Source organism: Melospiza georgiana, chromosome 2 (assembly GCF_028018845.1).
Source record: "Melospiza georgiana isolate bMelGeo1 chromosome 2, bMelGeo1.pri, whole genome shotgun sequence".
NCBI lineage: Eukaryota > Metazoa > Chordata > Aves > Passeriformes > Passerellidae > Melospiza > Melospiza georgiana.
The window spans coordinates 62,408,879-62,434,647 of record NC_080431.1 but is presented as its reverse complement, the minus strand read 5'-3'; the positions used below and the strand labels follow the sequence as shown (position 1 = coordinate 62,434,647).

Below are 25,769 nucleotides of genomic sequence, written 5' to 3'. Positions count from 1 at the left end.
AACATTGGATACAACTGAATGCTTAAACCTCTGTACTGTGTCTTTCACACCCCACTGCTCTACAAATATTACCATGTTCTGCAAGGTTTCCACAGGCAAAGTGTTTTACAGTAAGTCAACACTACTTCAGAATACACGGACGCTTTAAAATTAAAAAGACCTTTCAGTTGCAAAGAAAACACAGTCAGACCCTGCTCAGGCTGGTAAAGTCTGACAAGGCCACATGACAAGGTGGTGTATCTTCAGGGTGCAATGAACTGCCCTTGAAAACGTACACGAATACCTTTGCTGCCAAAACTTCCTAACTTCCTTTGATATTAATGTGCAAAGAAAAAATAATTGTATATTAGCATCCAAAGAGAATATTTAAAGGAAATAATTGCTGTCAGCATATTTTAGCAATAACAAGCTGCAGCAGCCATTACTTTGCATTGTTTTGCATTAATAAAGACAAAACCCAACAGCGAATATACATCACTTTTGAAGGATTTTTCTTTCTTTCTTACCTCTTCCTTTTTCTCTTCAGTACCAGAGGCTAAATTGAGGCTCAGCTGAGAGTGGCTGCTTATGCCACTGTCTTCATTTCCATCATCATAATACACAGTTTTCACTGAGTCCTGGAAGCAAACAGGATTCCTGCCCAGCTTCAGCCCCGGTACCTCAACTCTCTCCTCGCTCTCTGATGAGCTCAGTGACAACGTGCTGTGATGGTTTGGACACTGGAAATTCATACTGCACTTGACCTTCCCTGCAGTTGGACTTTGAGGCTTTGGAGTAGTTGGCCTGACGGGAACATAAAGGTTTTCGGCTTCATCTGTACACTGCTGAGTAGCTTTTGGTTCATCTGAGTCCGAATAAAAGACTTCATTGGGAAATGGACTAATGTCATCCAGAGTAGGTGAAAAGCTATCAGAGTCTGGGATACCTGATGACGTTCTGGGGCTTTTATCCTCAGTGACAGCTACATTCATGTCAGCCTTTTTATCCTGAGGAATCACAGGGCTTTGCAGGCAAGGTGTTTCTGGCAAGGAAGAGTCTGGACTGGATACTGAGGAGGTGCCTCTCTTCCTGTCATGGTCCGTGCTGCTGGAAACCCTGCGGGAGTAGTCATCGTGCAGCCTGCTGTTTGACCTTGTTCTCTGGGACAGCTCACCGGGAGAAGGAGCCACGTTCTTGGGGCCATCCTTCTTCCTTGCAACATCTGTAACGTTACTGACGAGTTTCAAAACTCGATCAAAATCCTTTGCTCTGATAGGGCTCTTCCATCGCTTGGATCGCCTCTCAGGGTTCCCATCACTTTTGTCGGAGTCAGCAGAAGGAACACTCGCGGTCCTTGTTGGTATATGTTTTTCATTTGAGACCTTCAGATCAGCAAGGTTTGAGGTGGACTTCCGTTTGAATGAGCTTTTCTTCAGAAAGTTCAAATTATCAGAACTTTTGCTTCTCCAATAAATGATCCTGTTGTTTTCAGAGTCTTTCACCAGAATTTCACAGATCTTTGGCTCTGCAATGACAGGTGATGTTGGCCTAACACAGTTGTGGCGACTCTGAATTTTATCTGTGTCTAACAAGTTGATGCGGCCAGCACCGTAAGCCCGCCTGATGCTGCGTGAGCGATGAGTGTTCCTCAGGAAGGACTCATCACTCTCCTCCACATCAGAGCAGTCAGAAGCCAAACCATCCACTGCATTCTGGAAATCATGCAGAGGCCCCGAATAGGAATACCTGTTAGTCTGAACTTGCACCACTGCTCCATTTGAACCACATTTGCCTATGCTGCTGTCGTTTACAACGTCTGAGCATTCCCTCGTTTGAGTTCCTTGCTGAACTGAAGATTTCAACTTCTTGAAAGATCCCATCTTTCTGATAGAAGAAAAGGCATTCCACGTGGATGAGTTGCCCATCAAAACCAGAGAACGAGGCCTGTCAGAGCTGGAATTAGCCCGTTTCCGAGGGGTGGTGAAAAAGCGCATGATTTTGGAAGGGCTGAGCTTGTCCTCTTGAAATTCCTCCTCAACATTGTTGCTGGTGCTGTGTCCCCCATTATGACTGGCACAGGTAGTCTGGTTTTGGGGCTCTTTATTATCCATAACTATACAAGTAACGGTGGTGCCATTTCCACAGCCATTCGGAAATGTTGTCATGCTCTCAATGCTGTAGGCATGGAGGTGGAGGCTGGGGTAGCTCAAAGCAACACTGCTGTCCCCACCAGCTGATCTCGCTGCCTCCCCTTCATCTGCTGCACCTTGGTCTGCCTTGCCTTCACATCGACTGGGTGAGCTGAGCTCCTCAGGTGGTGCTGCCTGCATCAAGAAAACAAAAGCCAACATTAAAAAGTTTTCTTACAAAGTCCCCTTTGAAAAGAAGTTTCAGCTATATTGTAGGAAATAAAGACACATACAAAATTAAGGAGCTCTTCATGGTGAACAAAGGTGTGTTGCAGGGGTGCAGAGAAGGCATTTGTCACTCCCTCAAAGTATAATTGCATTTGTCAGCAATTTAAGAGACCAGAATAATTTCAATATGTACTTGTTTCTCTAATGCTAATCAGCTAATAAATTCATTATGACTAGCACAGCTACCTTACAATAGTAAATGCAATCCTCATATGCACGTAAGGGAAAGAAATTCCCAGTAACACCAATCCAGTCTTCCTTCTCATGTGCTCAGCACTGAGCCCCAAGACACATGGGAGGTTTTCATCTAAAACACGTTCATCAAGGGACACCTAACTCTCAAACAGGAGGCAAGGAAGAGGAAAACAGACATTATTTTTCCTACACTTGCTTCTGTTGGAAGGTTGTGTGACACTTGACTGACTTGTCTGTCCCCTAGCACATAAAATTCTAAGAAATTACATCAAGTGCTCAGCAAAGTCTTTTTCCCTACAAAATAAAACAAGAATTAAAAGCAGTACATCCAGAAGCCACCCTATGCTATGGTGACAACAAAATGAAAACTTAAACCTGAAAGTGACTAGAGCATTTGGGACATACTTAAAGGATCTCCTCAGCTGAGCTGGGAGACCCAGCAGACCAGATCACACTCCAGCGCCTGGGAAAGCTGTGGGGGGACCACCGGCCATGCGTCTCCTGCCCCAGCCAGGGATCTTAGCCAGGCAGACGTTTTCCCCACCATGATAAACAATGCCCCGAAAACCACTGGGATGCCCAGTCTGAAGCTGGCTGCACCTTAAAAACAAAGCTTATGCACGGTCCTTTCAGCAAGGGACGGTGGGATCTTCGAAAACTTGCCGCTGTCTGCAGGGTCCGGGGGGCGGCGGGGGGCATTTCCCCCTCACCCGAAACGAGGAGAGAACGTGTACAGCTGTGCTTTGGGCAAGGCGGCAGACCCCGGACCCTTCTTTGTCTCTTTCCCATCGCAAGGGCCGCGGGGGCTGGGGGAGCAGCGGGGACGGGGGCTTGGGCGAGGCGGAGGGGCAGCGGCAGGAGGTGCAGGAGCCCGCCGGGGGTTCCATCGCGGGGACACCGCCGGGACCCGCACCGCCAGTCCCACCTCCACGTGAAACGCGGCAGCTGCGGAGCCCTGCCCGCTGCCTTTCGGGCTGCTCCCTCCTCCTGAGCGCACTTTCAAAGTTTTGCGAGCCTCTGCTCCTCTGCGGATAAAAGGATTTGCTCGCGCTTCAGCAAGACGCCTGGAACATCCCCGCCGCAGTTGTTAATCCCCGCTAGTGACGGGGTCGCGGCGGAGCCTGCCGGGCAGCAGGGCAGGGCAGAGCCGGGCCGGGCCCCGCCGCCGCGGCACACCGGCCGGACAAAAGCCCGCCGGCCACCCAACCCTCGGCCGGCCCTTGAGCCCTGGAACCGCTCGCAACTTTCCACGCGGAAAGAAAACACCGAACGATAAACGAGCACAAGACGCTGCTCTCGGCAGAGAAGTTCCCAGAGAAAGCGGCTCTGGGAGAAACTGCACCTGAGCGGGCTGAAGGGGCGCGGGTGGGGGGGGGAGGCGGCAGAACAAACACAACGAGATGAGATTAAAAACCCAGCTCGTAGCTCGGAGCCTCCGACAGCAGCCCCGGAGCAGCGCCCTTACCTAGGCAGAGCCGGGGCTCCCCGCCGCCGCCGCGCGTCCCGGCCGCTGCCCGCTCCCGCATCGCTATGGCAGCGGCGCCCGGCGGGGCGGGCCGGGCCGGAGCGGGGCGGGGCTGGGCTGGGCTGGGCTGGGCTGGGCTGCTCCCGCCGCCCCGCGCCCGGCAGGCTCCGCTCCGCCCGCCCCGCTGCCCCCCGCCGCTGCCGCTCGCTGCGAGGAGCCTGCCTTCCTTCCACCGGCCCAGGAACAAGCGGCCGCGCGGCGATGGTCACGTTTAGGAGCTTAAACATTTCCTCCATGGCGCCCTGCCCCGCCTCTCCGTCCCTAGGTCCGTATGCCCCGCTCACGAGTGCAGTTTGCACGGCTCATTGATCAAACTCACGCTTGGTTCCCAGGCTCCATTTCTGTCCAAGACCTGGACAACTTTTTGGCTTGCTGCTATTCGTCAAACTTAACAGCAGAAACAACATTTTATGCACAATCTGAACAGAGTTCATATACTACAAGGAAAATTTTGTAAGACAGTGTCTAAAAGCCCTGTGTCATGACTCCTGGCAAAGACCTGTACAAACTGGTAGACCCTGCTCAGAAAGTTTATTGTTCAAAAAATATTTCTACACTTGGACTGGAATTGTAAATATAATTTCAACAGTTTTATTGAAGCTCAGGTAAGATACCAAGAGAAATTGGGGCAAGACAGATTGCATGGCAGAGCAGCTGCCCTAAAGAACTAGCAAAGGCCATCAGCCCCACTGCCTCTCCTCCGAGACTGGTGTGACTGCACATGCAGTGTAATTAATTCTCTGCGGAGCAGTACAGACACACTCTCAAAGGCAAGGTGTAGTTAGGGGGTGAGGCAAACAAATGGGCTTAAGGGATGCAGGCCAAATGAGGTAGCAAATAACTGGGAGTGACCACAGAAGTCTCCAGCAGTCAGCAGCAGCAGGCACAGCCTGCCACCAGCCCTGCTCTTGCAGCCACAGCTTTCTGGTACATCCCATGGAAGGAGTGAGTTTGGAATAATGACTCAAATGAGGGGGCAAGGTGGTTGCTTTACAGTGCTGGGCATGGGAAGCAAAGGAGAAATAAATGCAGAGCCTCCCTGGTATCTGTAAGGATTTGTGCTGGTCACTTAAAAACTTCTAATAGTTTTATTCAACCCTGAGTTTCAATGGGTTTGTGTTCCTATGTTCCTTTAAATTTCTTTCCAGAGATATCCAAGGTATATGCATCACACTCCTGAGTATACTTTTTAATCCACAACCTCTGCTTTCTCAGAGAAAGGAACCTTCAGTTCCTCAGGTGTCCTCTGTCGACCAGCTGGACAAAAAGAAAAAGCACAAAAAACTGTTGAGCTGAATGGAGCCACTCATTTGGGTCTTTCCTTTATCCAGCCAACAATGTTTTGGGAACTTAAAAAATAACTGATAACTGAGATCTGAAACCATCTTTTAAATGTAGTTGAAGTTCATCAACAGATTAAATTGTCTTGAAGAGCTAGAAATTATCAAAGAAGGTATTGACAGATTAACAAAGTGCTCACAAAAACTTAATTTCCTTAGAAAGCCACACTAAAACTCACTTTAGATAATAAGAATTTATATTGCATGTTGTATTTTTTAAATGTCACTACATTTAAGGAAGAAAATACCTAGAAAATTGCAGTTACAGATATAACTGTATCTAGTCAATTAGACATTTGTCAAGTTTCTGAAAGTAAATAGTTTTAATCTTCCAGACTTGTTCTTCATAGCTTTTCTGCTGGTAGTGCAGTAAAACCCTCTTCTAAATCTTGCAGGTTCACTGATTCAGCCAGCCCTTCCACATGTGCGTACTATTCAGAGAAGCTTGGATGCAGTGCACTAAAGAGTGTGTCTGAGAACAGGATTAACTTCCTGTACTGGAGACCAATAATTAACAAAATCTTTTCTTAATCTGAATTTTTTTTGAAGGCTGATAAATTATATATAGTGTTCAGGTGCCATCACACCAAGATCTAGTAAACTGATTCAAAACAGAATTTATCAACTGAAGTGCCATTAGAAAAAAGGCAAATCCCTTTTCCAGCTATAAACTTAAACCCTTTCAGTTTCATACAAGCCATAGTATTTCCTCAAAGTTACAAACCAAAGTTCCAGGAGATTAGTCCTTCCTATATTAAGGTTTTTCTACAATCCTAAAAAAGCAAAATGAGAGTACTATTACCATTTGCCATTGAGAATCCTTGCTAATGCAAACAAATCCATAACACTTGCATGGGTATTTCTGGAAGACTGAGCTATATACTCTGTTATTTACAGGCTAATGTTTTGCCTCCAGATGAACAACAAAAGCTGCAGTGAGCAGAGAGGCAGTGCCAGCAGTACATGTTACGGTTGACCAAGTACAGCAATTTATAAAGGAAGGAACTTCCAGAAGAAATTCCAGATTGGTATATGCGTGAGATTTCTAATAGTGATTTGACATCACACTTAGCACAACAAAAATGAAATGCTTGTTTTAGAAGCTCTAAGTCTGTTCTTTAAAAGAGGTTTAATGCACATGTGACAAGGAGTGAGAAGGATTATTCCAAGTGTAATACAGGTGGGAAAGGATTACAAAAAATGTGACATGGGAGAATGAATATAGAGTTTTAAAGATGAAGGAGCAACCTCTCCCAGCTTTTAATTGGTAGTGATACATCTCAGATTTTTCAGAATCGCAAAGGGCACATTTATATAATGAAGTCACATACATAAATCTGAAAAGTCTGAATAAGAATGCTTCTATCTACTTAGTTTAGAAATCCTCTCTTCCACTCCTGCAACAGTTATTTCTTTCATGTTTCTTTTATACTTTCTAAAAGTCTGCTTCAAAGTAGTAATTTATTTTTTTTTTACAAAGGACTCTTGAAATAGAGTACAAACAAAAAAAGCCAAAAGGAATCATTTCAGTAAAACATAAAAGCACTTGTCCTGTTTCCACAGCTACTGGGCAAGATAGCAAAGGAAGTGACTCTAAGATATATGCTAAATTAATGAATGACCAAATTTAATTATTAAGATTCAGAATTGCTGAAAAAAGAAATCCCTTTGCTTTAAATGACAGTGTCTTTTCCAGGCTGCAGTACATAACTAAGGCTCCAGTTGTGCAATTTGCACCTTCCTTTTAGATCCCAGGCAAAGTCTCTTCTGCAAGCAATTAACCCCCAAGGAATCTTTACATACTGACAGGTCCCACAGGAGGAATTAAGCTGAGTCATATATCTGTTGAAGTTAAAGGCAACTCCTCCAACAACTTCACTGGGAGTAGGAACAAGATTTCAATTTTTTTTAGTTAGAAATGAGTGAAGAGTAGTATGTTTGTGTATGTAAGCTCAAACTAACATAGGCAGCTAATTACTTTCATCTGTTTTTTTTTTTTTTTTTTTTAATGTAAAGGATGTGAAATTAGGGTAGGATTTTTCCATTTTTGTATACCTGCAAGCAAATTAATAGTAATAAATGGAAACGGATTTTCCAAAGCCAAGACCTTTGTCGTGCTGGCACTGAAAACGTCCAAGATGACAAAATTAATCACATTGCTAAGAAAAACACTGAAAGGACAGCCTGAGCTAAATTGCTGCATCAACTTGCTGATTTGGCCACTGAAAGTCCTCACTGCCCACATGCATGAGGCTGGTGTGCAGCTTCCTAAAGGCCCTCCCGCTTGCATTTACTTTGCTGCTGATAAAAGCAATTACTGACCCAAGTGAGAAAAGTTTATCACAGTTTGGTATAAATCACAATACACAACAAACTGTTTTCCCCTCTAATCTTCTTTTAAATATGCTTTGCAAGGCCGAGCTTGCTCAGCTCTCTTAAACACAGGGAGCTAATTTAGGGAGAGCACAATAACCCAGTGGAGTGACGCCATCAATGAAAAATGACCCTTGTGTACCAGGTTACCATTATCCCATCTCTGAGTTGCTCTTACTCACCCACCTACACCACTACAGCTGCATGCAACTTAATGATGGCTTCAGTCTTTCAGGCTGCTAGAATGCTATTTATAACCCCACGGGGTCTGACTGTGATGCTATTCTTCTTCCCCATCCTCAAGAGGCATTATTCAGGCAGCATGACATGGAGAGATGGCTGGTACTACAGAAGAGCAGTTTCCAATAAACAGATCATTGTGTTTTAACATAAAGAAGACTTCCAGTTACCAATTAGGAAGGCTGAATTCCACCTTTATTTTGAGTCTCACAAAGTATAAGAAGTAGGAAGAGAAAGGATTGTGGAGATGAAAAGTTGTCAGAAATAGGAAGGAAAAGAGATTAGTCAAGAATTTCTTTCTTTTCTTGTCTTTCTTTTCCCCTTTCACTATATATTTTTCATTTTCTTCTTATCTTCAAAAATGTTAGATTTTCTGTTAGATGGATGTACTTTAAAGTGATATGGACCAGCCGGGAAGAACGGGCAAGATTTCAGACTTGGAGTTGTCCATATTGACTCTGCAGCCTTTTGCTTTCTCTTCCTGTTCTGCTCTAGCTGCCGTCCTTTCCTATGTCACACTCACTGCAGAATCTGATGGCTCTGCAGCCATTCTGTATTTATTTTCCTTGCTCGAAATAATAGCATGTAAAAGTGACTATTAGCAGCTCTTTATCAACCTTCTTCCCCACCCGCTTAATTACCCTGCCATCCCCTCTTCCCTATTCAAAACTGTTCTTCCAAAATTACCTGAGGATATGAAGGCACTTTGTTATGCAACAAGGAGGGGGAAAAAAAGATGGAAAAATAAATACACAGAGAAAGGGTCTTGCGGGAGTTTGAAGGCTGAGGACCACCTGCAGTGGGTGAATGAATGATTCAGACCAGGGGCTGCAGTGAAAGCGAGGAGTATTTTTGTGTGTGAGCCATAGCAAGGGGCCCTGCATGGATTTATTTGATTTTGGAAGGATGATGCTTCTCCCTGGGCTCAGGGAGGAATCACAAGCGGCACTCAGTGCTCACTTAAATCATTGAGCAGTGCTGAAGGGAGTACAGATACAGCAATGCTGCAGAGGCACAGTGTCCATCAGATACTACAAAAGTGAAGCAGGTAGTGGACTGTGTTAGGAATGATGCCTCAGTAGTAGAAATTATGCAAAGCTACATAAGATCATCTTGCTTCTCATGCTTATTATAACAAAATAACAGGTCAACAGAATAATTAGTCAGTGTGACACTACAGAAATTCCCACCTAGTTACACTATGGCTGCAGACCTTAGGTACTTTTGTGCTGGCCAGACCAAAAAACCCTGAATTACAATTACAGCTTTTGATAAGCTCATGAGAGCAGAACAGTGAATATTTCAGTAAGATTAAGAAAAAAACAAACAGGTTGCTCTTGGTGGGAAGGATTGGGGCATCCTGTTGTTAGGAGGTTCCTAGGTAGTATTGATTCATGGCCTTCAAGAACCACACAGTTGCTTGGGATTTATTTCTGAATTAGTACCAATACTTTTCTTTATTTAGTCTCTCTCCAAAATTACAAACTTGCTATCTTTGTTACAGTCTGAAGAAAAATTAACATTCATTGTTGTATTTCTTGTGCCAGATGATTTAATTACCATCTCCACCATGTTTCTCTTTCAGACAAAAAAAATAATCTTGAAATTCTACCTTTAGTTTGTCAATTTCTACTTTTTGTTTGAATTTACTCTATCAAGAATGCCTTGGATCTGAAAAGCAAGGAAAGAATAATCTGAGCAAAGCAGGTGACAAGGGCTACAACAACATTTATGTGGTTGGTCTTTTCACTAACATTTGTTCTCTGAATTTAGCCAGAAAACTTCAAAGCAATTACAAACCTCCATCTAATAGTTATCATTCAGTTTTTCTGCTGTTGTAGTAACAAATTGTCTTCATTATTAGTACTAAACTCAAAAATATTTTTTAAAGCATGGATGATCACATTAAGCAAACTGTCTGTTCATTTTGTCCAGAAAAGAAGTTACCTAATGTTAAAGATGCAGAAAACACACAATGCCACTCACTTGAAAATTTGTCTGGACAGAGAATCAGACAAAAATTTATAAATTTTGGACTAGCTTACCTAAAGTTGTTTTAAAGAGATCCATACATATTAAATTAGAACTTTTTATCTGCAGTATACTTAAAGAAATCTCTTGCAGTCTTAGTTTTTTGTAGTATTTCAATTGTTTCTAGGAATCAATACAAATAACACATATTGACTGCTTCTGTAAGACATGGCAGCTGCACAAGTTAGTCACATTTTGATAGGAAATCAGATTATTTTTAAAATCAGAACTCTGTAGTTATGCAACTTCCTTCCTATTAGAACAGCAAGGAAGAAATTCTAGCTTTAGTAGCCTGAGATGGAGTTAGTTATATATATATATGTTACCAAATTACATAACTGCCTGAAGTGGGGGAACTGGAAGCAGTGCACTAAGTTTTATGGCCATTGGCTCAGACACCCATATTCCTATAACTAGTGGTAAAACAACTCTGTATACTTCTACCACCAAAAGTAATGGTAAATTATCTGGAAAAAAGGAAACACCCATTTCAGGCAGGAGAGATGTCTTTATGACATCTTCCCTGGGGCTGGAGAGGACAGATTCTGGATTTTGTTCCTCTCTGATCTTGGCAGTTCAGCATACTTTTCTCAGCTTAAATGCCATATGTGTAAAATATGTGATGATAGGAGTAGTGCCTTATAACCTATGGGTCTGCAAGGACCAATCCATCAATGCTCCTCTGGCACTTTGATGCTTACAATGATGATAGCTATAAAAAGTGTACACATAGGGAAAATAATCCATTATCTACCCGTGCAGAGGACAAACCCTAAATTCCATTTTTTGAAAGGAGTTCAGATTCAAGTGGCTGTTTCAATTTTCAACTGACTATTTTGATGATGGTCCATTAATCTTCTAAACTGGAGTTTGAAGATTTGGCTAATAATTTATGTCTTCTAAGAGCACAGGATAGCCCTGAACCTGAAAGATTACATATAGGCTTACTAAAAAAGTTAATTTATGTTGGTGAGCTGTCTTTGCTTTGGTTCCTGTCAGTGACACTGTCATTTTTAAAAAGTCCTTATGCTTCAGGTTCAGCAAATCAATTGAGGAAAACCTTACCAGACATTCCCTCAACATTCTGGGGTACATAATTAAGCTACTAAGCTGGAAATATGAACCATGTTTCCAGTTCCAGTACGAAAGGGAGTCAGTTTGCACAAATTCTGTCCTAGGGTCTGTCTTTTATCTATGCAATACTGAATAGCTGATAATTTACATAATTTAGCAACTTCATTTCATAATTTAGCAAACTTCATTTCTATGCCAGGAGAGGAGTGGCTGCCTTTTTGTCTCGTTACCACACAGTGACCCAGAGATGCTGTTGCTCCCCACAGATCACCTGATCCTGTTCACATCATCTCCTTTATCTACCTGGTCTCTGAGTACGAAGATAGAATTGGTGCTTCCTGCCAATCTAAGAGCATGCTACCACCTAAAGGGAGAGATGCTGGCCATGCCTTCTGCTTTTTCCTGCCAGGCTGTGAGCTGAAGCGGCTCCCCTGGCTGCACCCGAGCTGTTGCTGGGCAGGAGGTGGAAGTAAGCATCCAAGGGCAGGGGGGAAGCGCGGGAATGAGGGTGGAAACGCTTTCCACAAGCAACAGGACTCCTGAAATGGGTCCAGACTTGAAATTTTTCTCAGGATCTTCTCAAGAGTGCTGTGTATTGCAAGGGGCTGGGGAAACATGCAGTTGCCCTCAGCAATTCCCCATGTGCTGTTTCTGCCACAGGGTGCCAGAATGTGTGGGTGGGAGGTGGGTGTGTGAGTGGTGGTGCTGGGTGGGTGCCTGTAGCAGGTTCATACAAGAGACACAAATAATCTCCGAATTCTGGGGCAACATCGCAAACAGTAAGTATATTTCACTGTGTTCTCTGGAAAAGCAGGGAAATACTTTCTCCAGAAAACACTTAATATCATTTTTATGATGCATTGTTGTGTCAGACTCAGAGATTATGATCAATCATTACGGTAAATAGAGATTTTAAACTGCTTTGTATTCAATCTCTGATTCAGTTTAAATTCCAGCCTCACCACAAAAAAAGTAAAAATATAATCACAATGCACAGCGATCAGGATTGCTGTGTACCTCAAAACAACCATTTGTAAAATAACTCAGAAAGATGCTGCCTAACTCTTTTTTCGATGCAGCAAAAATCTTGGCAGGCCAATCTATACTCGAGTAGTTTATTCAGTCTCATTGGTAGGATGAACACTGCATAGAGGCTAATATTTACTATTGTGCTGGAATCAGTTGGTTTAAAGCCTGTTTTCACCAGTCTCTGCAGCAGCAGGGAACAGGGCCTCACTGTCTGTGCCTGCAGCCAAACCATATGCAGCATATGTTCAGCTGAGGCACTGCTGACACCCCCTGTCAGCATCTGGTAATTTTCCTAGCAGCGACAAGACTTACATGAAAGTTTTAACTCTGAAAGTCCTGAAGAGCCACAGACAGTACATTCCAGAATAATTGTTTTAACCAAAGAGCCAGAGGTGCACCCTTATAACCAGCCAATTTCAGCAGGCTGCAGTATCATCTTTATACTTCACTGTACCAGGCCAAAAGATTCTTTGTTTGTGAGAAATCCTGCTGTTGTTCGGCTTATAAGCAGCTCTTGCTCAGTGTTCAGCCCTCAGAGTCACAGATACTGCTGCCTGAGAAACACTGAAATAACAATCATGCCGCTCCATGCACAATATTCTATGGCTTGATTTTCCAACACTTAATCAAAGTACATCATACAAATAAAAACTTGGAAATTATTCAAAATTGACTGTTACATCTTTCACTGTTCCAAAGGCTAGGAAACCCTTCCTGAGTTTTACAGTAAGATGCCACGACTTCTACTAAATCATTCAGCATCCCAGTGAAGCACATTCTCTTTTCTCTCTTCTGAGTCTTCCTCCTCTCATTGCCTGGAGCACAGCACTGTTACTAGTAGAAACCAACAAGCAATTTTTAGCCAAATCTCATTTTACTGGAACCTCTAAGCTTTTGAGAGCTTATTAGTTCAGATTTAACCTGGTATTAAATGAGAGAGAGTGAAATCCAGGCTTTATAGCAAGTATTAAACAGCTTTGCTAACACATAGCAATTAGCATACGACCAAGTCCAGGCTCATTTCACTTAAACCAGGAACTGTTTTCCCAGGGAGGCTATTGAGTACTTGTGACTACTTTCTGCTGCAGTATTCTTACATGGAATCATGTGATGCTTTCATCCTATGCTGAGAGTTTTGGAAAATACTTCACTGGCATCAACAACCCACTTTTGTTCTCATAAACTTCTACCTATTTCCCTTAATGGGTAAACAACTCTTAACTTTTAAAATGTTAGCTTGGCTAATTATGCTTAAAGTTACAGAGAAACCTCTCTAATTTACCAAAGACTCCCAAAAGCTCAGTTTTGTTTGGGTTTTTTGCTTATTTCCCTAGAAAAGCACAACAGCCAACTTGACAGCCATTACTCCAAGAAAACTGGCAGTCAGCAAGTTGCTTAATCCTCAGTTTCCTTGCTGATTTCAGACCGCAAGTTCAGTTAGAGTGCATTGCTAGAGCTATGATCTTGCAAATGGTTTAAGTAGGTGATTCTCTGTTGTTGCATGCTTAAAATCACACTGATCTCAAGAGATAATCGACAATGAATGTGTGCGCACCTAATAGTTAAACTGGGGGAGTAAGGGCAAAGGCCAACAGCGTGATTGTTTATTTTAAAAAGATACGTTTATTAACACACAGGTGTACTTGAATTAAAGTGAGACTGCTCCAACAGTTCTTAGCGCAGAACAGTGCCTTTGGTTTTGGCCAGTCTTAAGTATAAGCCTGAAAGTAAAATTCAGGTTTTATTTGTATTTCTGAATTTCTGTTTGCAGATGAAATCAAAGAGTATCTCCTTCCCTGCCTAGCAGGAAAGGCAGGACCTGCCATTTTGGAAGTAATTTGCCTTGTTTGTGGAATTAAACCACATTACTTAAAGCTTTCAGGTCCTTTTTCCTCGCAAACAATGGGAGATTAGTTTTTATCTGCGTACAAAGCAGTGAGAACAGCTTTTTAGAAACAGTATGTTACAACACTTTTTCAATGCCAAATACGTTACAACACAGACCAATGGTGCCGTCTTCTGAAAAAAGTTTGGTAGAAAGATAATAGTTAATACTGTAATTTGCACAGGCTACACTGTAGTACGATCACATTAAGATACATTTAGTCACTCCATATTTCTCCTGGCTTCCCAAAATGTACACAACAGACCAGCTTAGTAGCCTTTGGCAAAGTCTGCCTTTCAAAATTTCTGAGTGACAGTGGAGGACAGTGCTCCAGCCCAGTGCCATCAGTGATGACACACCAGTACACACAGCCACCAGTGCCTCAGCTCTATGGCTGGATGGGCTTCTGCCCAAGGAAGGTGGGTCCAGGAAGCTGGAGTAATGCCAGGGAATTTGCCCCCCAATGCCACTGCCAGTGGGATCTCCTTGAAGTCACAGAGTACAAGCAGTCAGTTGCGTAGTGTGTGAGCTCCACAGAATAATGCCCAAATGGCTTTGCTAGATAAACTGCACAGATTATCTGCAGCTCTGAAAACCATATACACATTAACAGGGGACAAACCACACTGCAGCCAACACACAAAACTTGAGATATTTTGATATTAGTCTCAGTCATGGTTTTGCACTTAACTGGAAAAACTAATAAAACCATAATTATAAAATGAAATTAATTACCACCATATATACCTAAATGGTTATGCCTTCCAGCAGCCACTAACTACAATGTCGGCTCTTCTGGATAATATTTAATCTGCATATATAAATTCTATTGCACAAAATATTGTCCAGTTATAGTACAAACCTTGTTCCAGGAAACCTGCTTGGTTTTTTGAAAGAGCCTGTTGTTGCCTGGATTCTGGGCTCAGTTTGTTGAGCCCCCTGTAAGCCTTTAAATGCCTCTGGGAGGAAAAGGGACTCAGCATGATCCACAGTCAGTACCTTGTGGGATTGAGCCTTAAGTTAATGTATAACAAACGGCTGCACAGCAGTGTGTGAAATCAGCAAGTTAAACATGCACTTGGAATAACTGTAACACAGAAGGAAGAATATATACAGGACCATTTCATTAAAATCTTTGTCTTGAAGAATCTTGTATGCAGCATTCCTATATATTTTCCAATAAAAAGGTAAGGTTTGGGAGCGTGCTGATGAAAGTAAAATTAAGTAGCCAAGGCAGAAATAATCTAAAGTTGCAACCAAAGCCTTCTAGTTAAATATGGTGCAGACTGTGATCTGGTTATTATCAGCTGGAATCTACCCTGAGCAAGCTGCACCTGACAGCAAGGACAAAATGGATGACCCAGAATGGTACACACTGAATACATATCCGTGAAAGTGAAAATAACAAGGAGCCTCAAAACTTTATCATGCAGCTCTAATACTGGCAGGTGTCAGCAGCAAAGCCAAATGCCAAAATCATACCTGGTGATACTGAAGCAGATGAAAGAGGCAGAACTCAAAGGTACAATTATGTCTCCGAGAGCTGCGAAGTGGCACAGGAAGGCAATGGGGCGGGCAGCAGACACTGCTGGTGGGGAGCAGAGCTGTCCCAGTGGCAGAACAGCGTGGAACAGCAGATAGACGCCTGCCAGAAATGCGCCAGGGGCATGCGCCTCCCTGCTTTTCCTGCCTGGCGTTCAGTGGGGGTGCAGCTCCACTCTCCCAGAGACCCACGTGAATCCCGAGAGCCTGGCACCACACACAGAAATATGGAGTGCCCCTGGCTTTATGCTCTCCAGTCAGAAGGACCTGTACAGCTCTCTCCTGTACATCCCTGTGTAGAAGACACAGTTCTGTGTTACAGACGATCTGCTGGAATGTGATACAATCTTCCCTTTTTCTCCATAGAAGATATAATCGACTTTCAATTGCATTTTTTTCTGAGTTAGAAAGATGTGAAGAATAACTGCAATTGTGAATGCAAGAGAACATTAATTCAAAGAGAAATTAATTTCTGTCTTGCAGTTCTCATAGTTATTCCACAAATAATCAAAATGAGAATCTTTAATGGCAATACTTATATTAATTTCTTAAAAGTGGAAATGCCAGCAGATTTCCTTAATAATGGGTTTACGTATCCAATATAATTTTCAAAACCTAATTAATAATTTATAATGAAGTACAAGGCTTCATATTATGTCTCATGCAATAATCTGAAACTCATACATTATGGAATTCCCTATTTCTAGATAAATTCATTTTAGCTGAATGCTCTGCTGGGATCCCAGTACCAAGAAAGTTAACTGTATGAGAGGATAAAGGCAGAACTACAGCTCCACAATGTCTGGCTTATGCTCAAGGCCTTCACTAAAAAGGAGGAAGCAAACTCTTCAGAGCCATGCTCTTCTCATGCAAGACTGGGCTTTTACAAGATTAAGCTTTCTGAGTCAGACACAAGGTCCACAAAAGTTGAGGGGACTTTCCCCTGCTTCTATAAATCTGTAAGTAAAGATTATTAAAAAAACTAAGTTCAAGCAATTTTCTTGGTCTCAAGTCACTCATCAGGGTGCACATCTAGAGTGTTGACATGTAAATATTGATTTTGATTATGGTGCTGGGAGGGGAGAAAATGAAGAAAATACTAAATATATCATTGTTGTTTGACATTTTAGGAGAAACTGAAATGTGAATAATACTACATTGCACAAATTGATCTCCAGTCAATCTGCAACTCAGAATAGCAGGCTGAGGTTGAGGTTGGAAGACACCTCTGGATACCATCCACTCCAGCCCCCCTCACTGGAGGGTGGAGGTTGGAAGACATCTGTGGAGATCACCTGGTCTAGCTCCCCTGCTCAAAGCAGAGTCAGCTAGGGCAGGCAAGCAGAGCTGTGTCCTGTCAAGTTTTAAATAATATTTTGAAGTCTACAAGGATGGAAATTCCAGAACATGTGTGGGCAGCCTGTTCCAGTATTTCAGCAATTTCAGAAATTTCCTGTATTTCAGTTTGTGCAGATTGTCTCTTGCCCTTTTACTGGACACCGGTGAGAAGAGTCTGGCTCTGTTCTCATTATCCTCTTTACTGTTTCAGTCCCATCAGGTATTTATGCACATTAATAAGATCCCCTCAGCATCCTCTTCCCCAGGATGAATGATCCCAGCTGTCTCAGCCTCTCATCATATGTCAGATGCTCTAGTTGGTGTAAAAGGGACTACTCCTAGTTTTATATCCCCTGCAAACATGCTGAGAGTGCAGTCCCATCAAGAATGTTGACCAGTACTGGCCGCAGCACTGGTGTCTGAGACACAGCGCTAGTGCCTGGCTTCCAGATGGACTTCATGCCATTGATCACACACCTTAGAACCCAGTGGTTCACCCAGTTTTACATCCCCTGACTGTCCACTTGCCTAATCCAGGCTTCTTCAGCTTGCCTGGAAGCATGTTATCAGAAACAGTGTCAACAGTTTTGCTAAGACCCAGTGCTCTCCCGTTGTCTTTGGAGCTGGTAATTTTGTTTCTGGGAGGCTATCAGCTTGACCAGGCATGATTTCCCTTTTGCAAATCCACGTTGACTACTCCGAACCACTTTCTTGTCCTTCATACGTTTGGAAATGGCTTCTATGAAGATTTGATCCACCTCCTTCCTGGGGACTCATCTGAACCCCAGATTAGCCTATACTTTCCCAGCTCTTAATTCCTATTCATAAAGGCCACCTGTAACCTCCACAGACCAAACCCTGCCATGTAAACCCACTACACTCTTGTATTCTTCCATTTTATGTTTAAGTTATCAGGAGTTCCTTGTTCACCCATGCAGGCTTCCTGCCATCATTGCTTGATTTCCTGATTGTAGGACTGGAGCATTCCAGAGGTGATTCTTGCCAGTCAAGAATCTTGACTACCTATCTTGACTCCAAGATATTATACCATAGAAATCTTCCAAGGACATCCCTGAAGAGGCCAAAGCCTGCTGTCTCGATCCCATGGCTGTGATCCTGCTATTTGTCCTGTTCCCTCCTCTAAGAATCTTGTACTCCATCACTATGGGTCACTGCAGCCAAAGCTGCTTCCAGCCTTCACATGCTCAGCCATGTATTCTTGTTTGTAAGCTCAGGGAGGTCCAGCAGAATGCTGTTTGTCATTGGCCCCTCTGTTGCCAGGGTTAGAAGTTATCCTCAATGCACCCCAGAAACCTCCCAGATTGCTTGTGCCCTGCAGTGTTGTCTTTCTGGTGAATATGGGAATGGTTTAAATTGCCCCTGACAACCAGGATTTCCATCATGAGGTGGTTTAACATCGGGTAATAGTCATGCAGCTGCAGAATTTCTGTCTTTGATTGCTCCTGGTTGGAAATCTCTTACATTTTCAGAGGACTGTTTCCTCTCTGGAAATTACTGTTGCATTTTGCAACCACTGCCAGCAGTCTCAACCAAAGCTAAGAAGTCTTAGGAAGGCTTGGACACTAAACACACAGTATAATTTTCATACTGGTGACCTGAGTTTGGACATGTTAACAAAACAATATCTTTCCCATGCTGTATATGCTCCACAAGTACAAGAGTTGTCTTTCAGGCCTTTCTCCCACTACCTTTTGCTATCTCAAAGCTCAGTTGAGAAATGTGGAAACATGGAATACACAGTTCACCTACCAACAGTTCATGCCGAATCTTCTACTATGATCAGAACACAGCAAAACAGCAATAAAATAAATTGGAAAAAAAAAAAAAAAGAAAAGAAGACAAAAGTAAGCATGTCTGCATGTTGCTTAATGTATCAATTACATTAAGGATTCTCAGTCTTAACAGCCCCACACAATACAATACAAAGCAGGCTCTGAAAGAAGGGCAATTCCCCCTGCAAATATTTAGGTTAGCAACTGCAAAGTAATCCAGGCACAGCACTATTCATAAGGCCAATTCATCACCAGGTCATACAAGGCAATTAGGCCTGGACACTAGATGTAGAGGGGAGCAGATTAACAACCACCAAGATGTTTTAAGTGATCCTGGTTTATTTTTAACAATATTTTAAAGCCTCTGAGAAGATTAATTCCTCAGCCCATGCCTCTGCATTCCCTTGCTGCTGCCAAGGTAAAATGATGTACTAATTGAGTTCTCAGCACAGGAATTTTCTTTCTAGGACTTGGGAGTGACTGTTTTGATGCTGCTAATGTCAGTGTACAAAAAACACCACTTTCCTCCACCCTAAAAGTTTGATTTCTTTGCAACAGGATGAAAAGGTTCCTACAATTTTCTCTCTTCCTTATTCTCTTTTTCATGCTCTCATGCAGAAAAGACACAGTAGATTACATCCATAAAAGCAAAACCTGCTAATGTATGTTCTTCAATCGTAAGACCCTGTTTCATAGGGAAGAGATTGTAAAACCTTCAACAAGTACATTACATACAAATGCAGTATTAACAGGATAAATGAGACAGTTTCTTACACTGAAGATAAAATGAAGCTAATAGAATAAAATACAATAAATATATCTATTGTGAAACATAGCAGATAAGATGTCAATATTTAAAGCTAAAATAAAAAAGTACACTGGAAATAAATAGTGAAATATCCAGGACAAAGTCTTTAGCCTTAGTTCTGAATCTTGTTCTCAAGAGAAAATTGTTAGGAAGGACCTGCTGTCCAATTAAATTGGACAAAAGGCCATCTAACTATCTAAGTGGCTTAAGGAGGAACAAGGAAAAAGATGAATACAGAAAAATTTCCCTTTATTTTACTCTCCCATTTTCTGTGAGTCTACAATTTAGAGTCCTCCTAAATCACAGGCTGCATTCAGAATACACTTTTTTCCAATCCTATTGGGCCAATTTCCCACAGATTTTTCTGCTTCCTCTCTGTTTGCATTAATTCTTTTGATTCTATATCCTCATATTTCACTGAATTTCCCATAATTATTTCCCACAGCTAACTGGTACCCCAAGTAAAATATTCCTTTCATTTGATTTTAATCTCCTGCCCAGGTGATGCCATGTCTATTTGAAAACCTAGTTGCACCAGAGTGCTGAGAGCTGGGTGCCTCCAGCCTCCTAAATATGGGTATTGAGCAAACAGGAAGGATGGATTGCCAGGAGAAAATGAGAAAAGACAGCACAGCTGGCAAGAAAACATATAGGCAAACATGCAAGTTAGGTTTCTGGACTATTGCCTAAATATTTAAATGGTGGTCATACTTTCTTCTTGTACCATTAGGAGGGGATTCCTGTTTTTTAAAATCTCAGTGACCGTAATACATAAATTATAAACAAATAATTAATTCCTTAGAAGCATGATGTTCTCAATCTTTTATTTTCTTGCTTCTCTACATGCTTCTTGTATTTTATGCTGTCATTCATGTTTTAAAGTAACATATTTAACTCCATTTTCTTACAAGCTACAAAGTCAAAGCCCTACTGCTGAATGCCACCAGTTCCCCAAAATTCACTTGTTCTCTCTCAGCAGCCAGTGCACCAGGAAGTATAAATTCCATGTTAACCTTTTCTCCAGTGTGTTCCACAAGTGTGTGACAGTGAGGTATTTAGCAAACTTGGCTATTTTCTTCCTGGATAGCTAAGCTGTTCCATCAGCAACATAAAAATGTTTAAACAACACAGCAACAAACCACGCACTGTGCCAAGTTCATTGTTGGGAGGTTACTTTTAATTACAAGGTCCTGATTAACACACTGGAACAAGGCAATAACTTACTTCAAACAGTTCCAAATCATTGTACTTAAAAATGCTGACCCTTGTCATAAGCAAGGACAAGTGACAAAAACAAAAGAAAACTGTTTTGGCTCTGAGTGAATTCCAAGTTCCACGACAGAACTTTGCAGAAACACAGTAATCTATAAAAGCCATCTTTCAAACATTAATTTTGTAGTACCATAAACAGCCAAACTCTTCCCCTTAGTAGCCCAAATCTCAAACTGATGGTTTCATTCAGAAACTTATTTTTAAACAAGGTTCCTGTACAGGATTTTCCTTTTTAAATCTTGAATTGATTTTTTTATTATGCAACCTAGCATAACTTCGTCCTTTTTCTCCTCCTCCTCCTTATTATCATTATCATTATTATTTAAATCCAGTTTATTTAGTCTGTTAACTGACAGAAGTATTTTACTCACACATTTTGCCCAGAGGCAGCATTATCTGTTTCTTAGAAAAAGCATTCTGGTTGTAATTCAGTCTCTGCAATTGTATTAATGCAGGGACAGATCCTGGCTTTATTTGAAACTCTTAGCTGCAGTTCTTCCATATGGAAATAAAACATGAAATTACCATATTTAGGACCTAGTTGAAAATACAAGATAATAAGGAAGTGCACTTCTCATCATAGCAGTGTTAAGCATGGTAAAAATGAATCCAGAAGCTTTTGTAGAGAAGTTTCCTTCCTTAGAAAGAAGAAAACAACTGACAAAATGTGGGACAAGCTGAGCAGCTTCTGCACTGCTGCCTCAAGAGGGTACCTGGGTGAGTTGATGAACATCTGAACTTTGAACATTACAACAGACTCTTACTTTCTATTGCCACACGTGCATGAAAGCCTCCTTTATTTTCTCATCCCAGGAAACGGAAGCCATATGAAAGAGAACACCTTCAGAATACGTAAGCAGTGCTGGCAAGATTAATCTAGAGTCATAGATTACAAATAAAATAGAAATCACTGGGATGATTAATTTGTGAAAATCTCTACTCCTTAATTTAATCAGAAAACAAATTATAAATGTAACCAAGATAAATGACCAATTACTTATTATTAAAGCTAATAGGGTACAGCTGATAGGGCCTAGTAGTTAAAGTCAAAGTTACTTTTAGCTGGAGTTCGATGGGCGAGTCCAATAGGATGGTTTGGGTGACTGAAAGACATGAGCTGGTTTTAAATAAGACAGGTGGTTCTTCCACACCTATTAACTCTTACTTGATGCTACCTGTGCAGTGGGAAGTTGGCCTCCCAATAGCAGTGCTGGTAGCCAGGAGCTTATGTAAGGGAAGCCCTCTGTTGGAAAGCTAGGTTACAGTGTGGTTTAACTGGTCTCGAATTTGTGTAACAAAATTAACCAAATCCAGTGTGTTTTCAGAGACCACAAAGTATTTCCATAACACAAAATAAAAATATGAAAAAAAAAACCAGAAATGCCAAATTTGGCATTCTGATCATGTAACAAAAACGCCAGGTGAGATCAACGAGCCTTGCCTTGAAGCCAAGCAATGGTCGCACAGACTGCGCTGTAACTGCAGGTCAGGTACTTTCCAGCTGAGTCAGGTAGAGAGGGCAGATGTGACACAGAGACAAACATCTCAGACATAAGCGATACTGTCCAAGTGTTAATCTCTCACCTCTCCCTGCAAGAGGGAGCACACAGCGTGGAGGAAGGTGTGTTTATTAGCAGGGATTGAATTTGCTCCTGGTTGGACCCAGGCTAAATGAGTTGCTGACAAAGTAGGTACCAGCCTTTCTCTGCAGTTCTCGTGTGCTGAGTACTCCTCAGCTCTCCTGCTGAACCTCAGGCTCAATGGAACTGTTAGATCAAAGAACTAATCAAAACAAGCTCTTCATTACTGTTGTATCCATTTATGATCAACGTACTTCAGACTCAAAATATTCTCATAAAACAAGCACAAAATTTAGTCAAATTCAAAATCAAAGGTTGCTATGGAACATGTGGTGAGAGCAGTGCTGAGAAAATTGACTGTTTCAAGGATTAAGCGTCCTGAACAGAGATCTTAGAACAAAGATGGATTTTGAAAAAAATTTTAGTGCTTTTCATTAGCAAGAGGCATAACATTCTTATTCTCTTCCATTTCGCCTCCAGGAAGACAAAGAAGGGAAAGAGACAGTGGAATATTAAATGATGTAATACCTCAGACACATAATTCGTCTTAATGATATAGGTGCTTTCTTTGTTAACTGGGCACTCTGTGCCAACAGTGTAAGCACATAGAGATTTAGGAGGCTCTGTCTGTTCAACAGATGGCTGCTGAAATTTGCACTGCACTTGGAGCTTGATTAAAACTGTGTGACAAGTAACTCTTCTTATCACAATAATGTGTATTATAATCTGTTGTCATGGCTTCAAGTAATGACACTTTGAGTAGCAAAAGTAAGCCATGTTTTATGTTCCTATTGGATCACCATTGTATTTGACTAATATGAATTGGGGACTTCAGACCCATAAACAATTTTCCCTCTGTTTAAAATTATCCGGCTAATACAAGTGAAACAACTTCTCCAGAACTGCACACCTACATACAATGTTAATACTTTCAGAACAACAGCAAAATCAAATTCTCAAAAGACCAAATAATACAAAGGACTGTCTCTCTCCCAGAACAGAACACTAACCAAAATAAGAATTTTCATGTGCATTAGCAGGGACGGTTAAATACAGACTGATAACCATGTGACTACAGAACAGAAAATGTTATGCTTGTATTTGTAAAGGAGGAAGTTTGCCTAGGAAATTAACAGACTCTTTAGTCTGAATCTGAACTTCACAAGACTTTACAGTCAAATTTGAAGGCAGGATTGGCTGAGATGTAGGGAGCTCTGTTCCAAGAGAAGAGGAATCATGTACCATAAGGAAATTGATAACAGTAAAGAGGAGTGGTAGCTGTGCACAGTGAAAAGAAGAAGGTTGAGCAGTTTCTGGGATCAATCAGGGAAGAATCAGGAAGAGGAAAAAGCGATGTGGTGGTCTTTATGACTGAGGCAGTCAGGGCAAACACCGAGGCCCAAAGAGATCACTCACTGAGCCTGTAATTAAAGAGGCCTTTGCCTCTACAGGGATGCAGGACTGTCGTTTCCTGAACAACAATGACCCCTTCTTCCTGTCTTAAGTTTAACAGGTCTGTTCTATATGGAGCTACAGACTAGGAATCAGTGACAGAAAACACAGTTATTGCAGAGTAAAATGTTTTTATAAAGGAATAAACCTGGTTTTACAGAGGGATTATGAATTCTGCATAATTTTTGTTTTTAGGGGGAGAGCAAAAAATATTTGGGTTTTTTCCCTCATGGATTGTTTTACACAAGGTCAGTATGGCTCAGCTGATGACCCCAAGAATCAATTTGGCTTGCTTTTTCCCCCAAAATTCATAAGCAAAGCATACAAATACAGCTGCAAAGCTCTTCCAGCCTCTGCCTCACCCAGCACAGAGCCGCTCAAATGGGCACTTTTAAAGCCCTGAGATCCAAAGTCACACCTCTTCTCCTCACGCACATAGGGTTTAACACGCAGGAGCTATTTAAACTCTTCCAGGAAGGTCAAAGGGAAGACTTACAACCAATATAACATAATACCTTTCATGTTCTCATTACCTGCCTACCACATCTGGTACCAGTGTTTTGTCCTGAAGATCATATGTGCATGTTTGTCCTTGTGTGTATACAGTAATCCATCAGAGCATTCTTAGATTAATACAGTGTAAGACATGACATGGGCCAGGTTCACTCCCTGACTACATGCCTGTCTCAGCATTTCACAATTCTACAATATACTAGGGAAGAACAATTTCATACAGGAAAAAAAATTCTTTTCTTTTAAAAGGTGTGCCAGCCACTAAATCTCTAAATAGAGTGGTAAACCTGTCACAACTAGAAATAAAATCTCTTCATCACCAGATTCCAACTTGTGTGACTTTTCTTTTTGCTTCACTTTACTAATTGGTCAGTTGTGCCAGATAATTTGCTTAAGTCTAAAACAGACCAGAAAGGCTTAAAATAACATTTCAACGGTTAGGCTGTGCAATTTGAGTTGCTAGTTTTACATGGTGGGGATTTACATTGTCTTGGCTAGTCTTTGAATATATTGGCTCATAAAACTAAAGGTCTCTCCACAAGCAAATGATCTGTCAGCTGTCCCAGCAGTACAAAATAGCCACTGATTTCCTTGAAGATGGGTTTGCTTTTGACAGGTGCAGAAAAGAGTCTTGAGCCTGCCCCCTACTAAATCAATTCATTACACAACTGCCATTCAAAAGCTGTCCACGCTTCACGAAGCACATGAGCATTGCTGCTGCTGCTCTGTACTGCCGCAGGAGTACACAGATGTAGTTCTCATCTGGTTGGGAAGCTTGTTAAAATCCTCTCATTAAAACCCTCCATGGCCTTATTCAAGTCCTTCTCGCAGCCCTTGACCTTTTCCCCTCAGCTGGAACACATACAGGTATAGCAGTCGGCTGTATCACAGCAGGCAGGAAAAACATTATGGTGTCCAGCTCCTAGATTTTCCCATAAACACTTATGTCTTTTACACTTGGAATAGACAAGAATACTACATCTTCATTTGCTCATAATAATAATTTTTCAAGAATCACAAACCACAAGTATTTCTGCTACAGTCACATTAAAAGGTTCAATTTATCATAAATAATTTCCCTTTATCCCTTCCCCTTTAAGTATTGCATACGAAAAGCATTCATGCAGCTCATTAAGAGGCACCAACTTTTTTCTGAGTAACAGCCTTAGTTTATCAGACCAGCTTCATAAATGCTTGGAAACGAGTTCTGCTTACGCACTTCTAGGACTCTGAAAACAGAATATGCAGAGAAAGTGGCATCAAGGACTGGCAAACCACTCTGTTCCTTGTGTGTTGGAATCTAAAGGACAGTTATATTTAGAAGACAAAAACTGCAGGAGAAACTGGGACTGAAACAGATACAGTAAATAGATGATGTTCTTT

At 41.8% G+C, this 25,769-nt stretch overlaps 1 protein-coding gene across 5 annotated transcripts in view; it reads right to left on the bottom strand.

The window, feature by feature from the left end:
• The window catches only part of SPATA13 (spermatogenesis associated 13), a 168,827-nt gene that overhangs the window by 42,357 nt on the left and 100,701 nt on the right, over positions 1-25,769 (bottom strand). For 3 of the 5 annotated variants that reach the window (XM_058045053.1, XM_058045051.1, XM_058045056.1), the window contains exon 2: positions 507-2,303. In XM_058045053.1, coding sequence (XP_057901036.1) covers positions 507-2,144 — 1,638 coding nt within the window. In that variant the 5' untranslated portion in view covers positions 2,145-2,303. Of the gene's footprint in view, positions 1-506; positions 2,304-4,056; positions 4,121-25,769 lie in introns of those variants that run through there. The other 2 variants (XM_058045052.1, XM_058045055.1) reach the window with 2 other exon arrangements.